The following is a 7,956-nucleotide window of genomic DNA, read 5'->3' as shown; positions in this document are numbered from 1 at the left end:
ATTCGAAATACAATAAAAGAACACCTTTTTAAAAAAGTATTTGTAAGCCTTTCCACGATAGGGTAATCATTGTGTAAAGTTTTAATCCAATACACATAGTTTGTTACTGGGATACAGCTTGATATTTAGTTGCACACTAAATTTTTTAAATCGGAAAAAGGACCATAATTTGATTTGATTTAATTTCAACCAAGATTTATCTAACTTGGTTATTTCAGTAGGTTTGATGACTAGGAAGCCTTGTTGAAGTTTCAATCCAGTATGTGAGCTTGACGCAAAACCGAATTGTGACAGTGACACTGTCTGGTTAAGTACACATATACACACATACTTTCAACCAGCTGAAGTAATATTCAAAACCACATGCTGTAACATAATCCATCTTGTTAATGATGAAGCTTTACATAATTGAACTTACATACTGGTCTGGGTGTGTAAAGTGCATCGTCAGTGGGATATGAAAATTGTCCTTAAATACCTACTTTCTCACTACTACAAATTCCATTAAAAAGTGTGACACTTGAAAGAAAGCGATGGTGGCGATACTTAAAAGAAAATATATATTTACTCCTTTGTTTACAGTAAAACCATCTCAGTATATGTAATAGTATATTAAAATGAACACTCAGTAAATTGTCTGTCATGAATGACTTTGATTCAGTCGGAATTAATACTTCGAATAAATGAATACAGTGCACAGAAACGCTTGAGAAACGCACAATAACATCGAAGCAAATGTTTTGATAAAATTTTATGTCCGGAATTAGCAATGTAAGTCATCGTTACTTCATGAAGCAACATCATTTTACGTTTCTGTATTAAAATAAAAAATGGCGCGCAATTCGTTAAAATACCGGCTTTCAATTAATAATCTGGTCAGACCAGCAAACTCCAGTAACTTTTCTGGTGTATCTAACCATAGTATGAATTTGTACTTCTACTAAACAGTGACAGATTTTCTAATTTACGACTATTATAACATTAAAATGTAGCCATACATACTCAGTGAGCTTGTATTGAGCCAATTTAAACACATTTGATAAGAAATGATGAACTATTTCAGTAAATGATACGCATAGTATATCTTTAAATAAAAAGTTTTTTTTTCCGGTTCGGTAGTTGTAAAAGATTTTTTTTTCTCATATTATCTTCATATATAACATCTATTGCATCGCAGATTGATCGCAAAAACGGTAGTTTTATCGCTAAATCACGAATACACTTTCACACAGGACTGATTTCAAAATGAAACTTATTAATCTGTACGTAATAGGCCTAAAAACTATCTTGTTATTAAACAGTTTACTTGAAATATAGGCTTAAAACAAAATTGCGTTTTTATAAGCGTTTCAGTGTATATATATATATAAGATAACCTATTTTCATACATAACATAACTGAACTAAAACGAACAATGAAAACATGCAAACATAAATCATACACTGGTATTGATGTTTTGAAATGCAGGTAAATGCTATAATTAAAATGAATTTTGAATCAATTTGCCCTCTAATGATTTACAGTCAGGTCGTTCCCTTGGAAGGTATATAAATTAGAGAGTCATTCACTTGTTTGAAACTCCAAAAATTAACTTAAAGATACAAAGGGTGTGAAAAAAGTTCAGCCTAACTTGAAAAAAATAAACAGCATAGCAAAGAAATGAAATGAAAAGAAAAAAAGTTATGGAAAAAGACATGGTTGCTGTTAGATATATTAAATGCTGATTTATTGACACAGTGCTGCTACAGAAATTTGGTATATTTCTAGTTTGTCATTGAAAAAATAACATTTATCTTCATAAAATAAGCAGTACTTCTTTAACTGATTGTAACACTAACATTTTATATCCGGTCTTAAGTTATTGCTTGTTCAAACAAACTTCATTTTTAAAATAAGAAACTTTTTATCAAGAAAAGTCCTGTCAATACAGTTCAATAAAATATGTTACACTAAAGGAACCAAAACTGATGAAATTTATCAAAATCTTTCAAATATTTTAATGAGGAACTAGTCTATAAGGTCTAGAAAAGTCTAACGAGTTCTTGAGTTCTCTAAAAGCGAAAAGTGTTGAAAACAGTTCAAAATCTCATGAATATAATCAGTGCAAAATTTCTTATTTACATACCTTCCAAAATATAGATAGTGTTCTTAGACCAGCTCCTGAAACCGAATGTTGTTGAATTTCATTGTTTAAGTGTCGTTGTTTAAAATCTTCGTTTGTGTCATTTTGTCTTCAATAGACTCGGCAAGGCATTTCAATGATGGATACGAAAATACATCTGCTAGTGAAATGTCATAATCTGTTTTCCGTTTAATCAGTGAATGAAACTGCACAAGTAGCAAAGAATTGCCCCCTTGTTTAAAAAATGTACGTCTGGTGTCTACCAGTGAGGAATCCAGTCTAAGTATGTCAGCAAATATTTGCCTCAAAATGATGACAGTTTCCGAAAGTTCAGTCTCTTCTTCAGTGATTGGACTGTGTAATAAATCCAATACCGATGGTAAAGCGGTATGATTTACTTTTCCGTTAGCAGTTAAAGGTATCATATCAACAGTTGTGATCAAATCAGGCACCATGTAATATGGATGCCGGGCTTTTACGGACTGAACTATCTTCCGTTTACTGGAATCAGTCAGCTCTTGAAGATTTCCCAACACAACAAACGCACAGAGGATTTCGCTTCCATTTCTTCCAGTCGTGAGAACGGCCACAGTAACTTCTCTTACAAAGCTACAAGTCATCAAAATGGTATTTTCGATTTCTGTTGTACAAATGCGGAAGCCTCTTAGTTTACATACGGAATTCAGTCGTCCAAAAAGTTCTAAATCTCCTGATGGAAGCCAACACGCACGATCGTTGGTTTTAAGCATCACTTCACCTGAAAGAAGCGTTACGATGTCAGTGTCACCAGACCCTAGAACACGACCACCAATAAACAATTCACCCAACGTTCCAACAGGGCATGGCCGAAGCGTTTCAGGCTCAAGAACTTTCATTCTGACTCCAGGCAGCGGTTTTCCAATAGGTACTGTCCCTCCTCTTGTGATTGGCAAATTTTCTCCCTCAAAATAAGAGGAGTCAATGGTAGCTTCTGACATTCCATAACCATTTAAGAGGCGTTGGTTTCTATGTAGACAATTTTTTACTTTTTTATAAACCTCCGTTTGAAGGACATCAGATCCTAAAATCAATATCTTCAAAGAATTTAATTCTTCCGCATTTGAATTTTCCACAAGTGTCAATGAAAATTGAGGCGTAAATTCTGCCAATGTTATCTGCTCTGTTCTTATAATATCCTTTATGTAGTCTATTTCAAGGCGATTTTCTTCAGGACAGATACAAACTTTTCCTGTTGTGCTACACATACCTCTGACAATATCTCCTATAAAGACATCAAAAGACAACGGCGCCCATTGCAAAACATTTACGTCAGTCGTTTGTAGCTCAAACAGTTTTATCCAAGCTGCAGCAAGGATAGATAAACTCATTTGTGAAATCTTGATATGTTTGGGTTTTCCAGTTGATCCAGACGTCTGAATCAAGTATGCGGGTTTTCCTATATCACGATTAAACGGTTGCTTGTAAGCGCGAAACGCTGACACTGAACGACCCAAACTATTTTTCAGGCATACTATATTACATTTTGAATTCGAGGCTTCTTTCTCAAATCGATCGTCGTTCAATAGAATAAGGCATGGGTTGACCTTTTCTATTGCTTCTGTTATTGAAGGTATATGCAGAACTGATATAGGCATGAAAAACCCGCCAAGTTTCCAAATTGCAAATATAGCCGATATTGCAATCTCGTTTTTCTCCATCAGTAATAGTATGGGTTGGGCTTCAATACGGTTTAAGTCAACGCAGTTTAATATTTGTAATGCTATGCCATCTGATAGATTCAATATATCACTGTAAGTAAACTTCCTTCCTCTGTGTACAAGGGCTGTCTTTGATGGTGCAGTTTTTGTGTTTCTGAAAAACATCTCGTACACTGATTCTTTAGCATGGTCAATTTTCTCTGTTTCTGTAAAGTCTTCTAGTATCGTCATCTCTTCGTCTGTCAAAAACTCTGTGAATCTTAACTTCCGCTCACCAAGTGTGTTGAAGTTATTGCAAACATCTCTCAGAGTTTGAACGAGACGTTTTGATATTCCTTGGTCTATCAGTTTTTCTGCATATTCACACTGTATTTTGCCACCTTCTGTTTCGTCTGAGATTTCAATTACAAACTCCATTTTTGCATGTTTCGCGTGTATTCTCATTTCTTCTTTGTCAGAACCAAAAGGTTTATAATTGAACATAACTCTGCATAAACATTCGAGGTTTTTGCCATATTTGCACCAGATCATTTCTCTCACCATTTCAAGTGGGTATCTAGAATGTTTAAAAACTGTCAACCATCTTCGGGTAACATTTAAAACATGTTCTTTAAACGTATCATTCAGATTAATTGTATACTTAAATAAGACCATGTTCGCAATCAGACCATCAATTGTCTTAGTTTGAGCATCACGAATTGATACTGGTATCGCAACTAAAACACCTGGACTTCCAAGATACCGTTGAAGAACTAAGACAAACAATGCCAAGAAGACCTGAAACTTTGTTAGTCCATGTGATTTACGGAACCTTTCGTTACGTATTTGTTGACTGCTATCAGGTAAAAAAGAAAGGACTGTATTTGCTGTATGAGCTTCGAAGTCGCTTATATCAGAAACGTGTCTGAAACTTAAAGACGACGAATCTGGGCAATCCTCAAATTCCTTTTCCCAGAACAATTTGTCGGCTGCAAAATCTTCTGATAAGATATACTCTTTTTCAGACTCGGTTGCCGTGGAACATATAAACACATCTTCTGTATCAAATTGAACATTGGATGGCGGGTTCTGAATTAACTGTTCCAAAGTAGTTTTCATATTTTGAACTGTAACTTCATCAGCAATTATATGATGCACGTGAATCACAAACATTTTTGTCTTTCCACAAGCGATGACTTTCATTTGTGACAGCACTCCATCTGTCATATTAAATGCTGGTATTGTTTCATCTATATACTTTTTCAATTCGGATATTCTGTTAACTGTTACAAGTGGACTTATAACAGTAGATATATTTTCTTTGGAAATCGATAAAACGTTCCTTGTAGGGTTATAAGATGCCAGCAGTATTGGGTGACGTCTTACCAATTCTTTCAAAATAGGTTCTGGGTCTATATTTGTATCTTTGATTAAAGCTATTGTAATAGTGTAAGCAGTTGAATCAGGAACAGCATTTTGAAAAACTAATATCCTTCTTTGCGCCACTGACAGATCTATTTCTTTTACACTTCTACCTAATATCGTACTACTTGACAAATGAGGATGAGGGCTCTTTCTTTTAGTGACATAGTTTTCTTCATTTTGTTTTTTCAGGGAAGAGAATAATGTTCCCATAATTTCAAGTGCACTTGACCTCAGTCTAAACACACAGTATATTTCTGATACACGAAAGAAAGCCTTAAATGAATTTCGCCTTCTTCAAAATAGTGTCATCATTGTTTGGAAGTTTCTGTTTAAAGAATATTTTATCCAGTTTTGCTGAATAATTGAAACTGCTGGAAAGCCTCTTCTAGCTATAAGATATCTGAAATGATAGAAATGAAAATAAGGTTATTTTTCACATGTAGATATCTATACTTCTTTATTTCATAAAATACTTACTTTCCACAGAAAGGTCCGTTCTTGATAGTGTAAACTGCGCTTTTTATCCGATTTTACTTTAGCCTGCTTGCTGCAAGTGATTCTGCCTTTGCGACCAGTGCAGACCAAGATCAAATGTCAAACTGATGCTAAACTATTAAGAAAGTAGGTCAGTAGGTCACATTCATGGGTACTGAAAGTCAGTTTTAAGATCGGTGTTCAAAACTGTATATGTCATCTAAATTTCAAGGCTGTATCTTAAAAAAACAAAAAAGTAGGTCAGTAGGTCAAGGTCAAAGTAAAGTGACCCCTTATTAATTGGAGTCATCAGGTATTTATAATTAAACAGTCTAGGAAATAAGATCAGAAACTTTTTGAAGTATTTTTTCCTATATAACACATATAACAAGTGACCTCCAGTGTGGGGCCTCTTTTCACCCCCTGGGTATGATTTGAACATTCTTGTTAGAGAACCACTAGACAATGCTACATACCAAGTATCAAAAGCCTAGACCTTGAACTTTCAGACAAGAAGACTTTTAAAGCTTTTTCCTATATAAGTCTATGCAAAATTTGGAACCCCCGGGTAGGGGCCTCTTTTCAGCCCTGGATATTAATTTGAACAATCTTGGTAGAGGACTATAAGGCGATGCTACATACCAAATATCAAAGGCCTAAGTCTTCTGGATTCAGACAAGTAGATTCTTTTTGTAAGTTTTTTTCCTATATAAGTCTATGTAAAACTGGGACCCCCAGGGTGGGGCTTCTTTTCGCCCAGGGGCACAATTTGAACAACCTGGGTAGAGGACCACTAGATGATGTTACATACCAAATATCAAAGCCCTAGGCCCTGTGGCTTTTGACAAGAAGATTTTCAAAATTTTCCTTATATAAGTCTTTGTAAACCATGTGACCCCCAGGGCGGGGCCATATTTGACCCTAAGGGGCTAATTTGAACAATCTTGGTAAAGGACCACTAGATGATACATGCCAAATATAAAAGCCATATGACCTGTGGTTTTGGACAAGAAGATTTTTAAAGTTTTTCCTTTCGGTTGCCATAGCAACAAGAGTTCTGTTTGGAATTCGGACGCCGGATGGTGAGCGATCATAATAGCTCACCCTGAGCACTTTGTTCTCAGGTGAGCTTAAAACGATTTAAATATAATACACCTTGTAATAATAAAAAAAGTCCTTATAATATACAAGAGGCATAGTCAAGATTTTACATGAAAGTTTTACAGAAGTTTTTTCGTTACGAGAACATGTCCTTCGATATCTGCACCAGGCACAGAAAATATCAGAGCACAGATGATATTCTGAGAGTTTGAAATTATCTATTGCAATACGCACGGCCTTCTATACTAATAACTTAATTTAGAAAAAAACGTGCATATTAAATTTTCATTTGCAACTAGGTTTTGCTCACTTTGGTGGGTGAGGGGTGGGAACGTGGGGAGGGGGGGGGGGGGGTGATAACGTCTACCATGCACCCCCACCCCTTCCCTGACTTCTTTTATAGGTACCAGTTATGATAGTAAGAAAGAATAGTGGATTGAGGGAAAATTTCAATATGCCTGGCTAAAATTTCAGAATCGGCATTGTTTCTTAAATTGTATGGGTTTAAGTCATTCACGGTCAATAGGAATAAATCAAGTAAATATGTTGGCAAGTTATCATTTTTCCTTTATATACTAAAATTAATTTGTATTTTTCTACGGCCAGAAAATGAAATTCAACCAGTTTCGTTTAGAAGTCTTTCTATTAATACTGAACGCGTATATCCCATAACAATACGCGCTGGTTCAAGGATCTTTTCTAATTGATATTTTTCATAATTCGCACAGTTATCCCAAACAACAGAGGCATATTCTAGGACTGGTCTCAGATAAGCTAAATATATTTTATTTAAGGTGTGCCTTCAAAGTTCTCATAGATCCTAGTATTTTTGATGCCGACTTTACAATATTAGATATATGTTTGTTCCAAGATCCATTTTTAGAGAGATTTGTGATGTTCGCCAAATTTTAACTGATACTTTCTAACAAAATTAGGACAGTGTCTACCCGCGAGCGAAAAGACTGTCAGCATAAATATTTTCATTTCCGCCATATTGAACGATTGTAATGTACTATGCCCCAACGATAACTTGATATTTACAAACATAACTATAAATAGATTAAAATGGAACATAGGGAATTCAACATTTTTCTAACATGTTACAATCTAAATATTTCTAAATTTTGTACCAATTGCAAATTAGCTCAGTGGTAAAGC

The 7,956-nt window shown here is 34.9% G+C and overlaps 1 protein-coding gene across 1 annotated transcript; it reads right to left on the bottom strand.

Moving 5' to 3' along the window:
- Positions 1 to 2,190: 2,190 nt before the first annotated feature.
- LOC128558235 (plipastatin synthase subunit A-like) lies at positions 2,191 to 5,433 on the bottom strand. The gene has a single exon (XM_053547115.1). It carries the CDS (start codon positions 5,431 to 5,433, stop codon positions 2,191 to 2,193), a length of 3,243 nt encoding a protein of 1,080 aa, XP_053403090.1.
- Positions 5,434 to 7,956: the final 2,523 nt, after the last annotated feature.

This window comes from Mercenaria mercenaria, chromosome 7, assembly GCF_021730395.1.
Source record: "Mercenaria mercenaria strain notata chromosome 7, MADL_Memer_1, whole genome shotgun sequence".
NCBI lineage: Eukaryota > Metazoa > Mollusca > Bivalvia > Venerida > Veneridae > Mercenaria > Mercenaria mercenaria.
Note: the sequence above shows the minus strand (reverse complement) of the source record. Positions and strands in the feature narration are given on the sequence as shown.

Bases quoted from the DNA above. Each gene is read 5' to 3' on its own strand.
- LOC128558235 (XM_053547115.1), bottom strand. From the start codon at position 5,433: ATGGGAACATTATTCTCTTCCCTGAAAAAACAAAATGAAGAAAACTAT.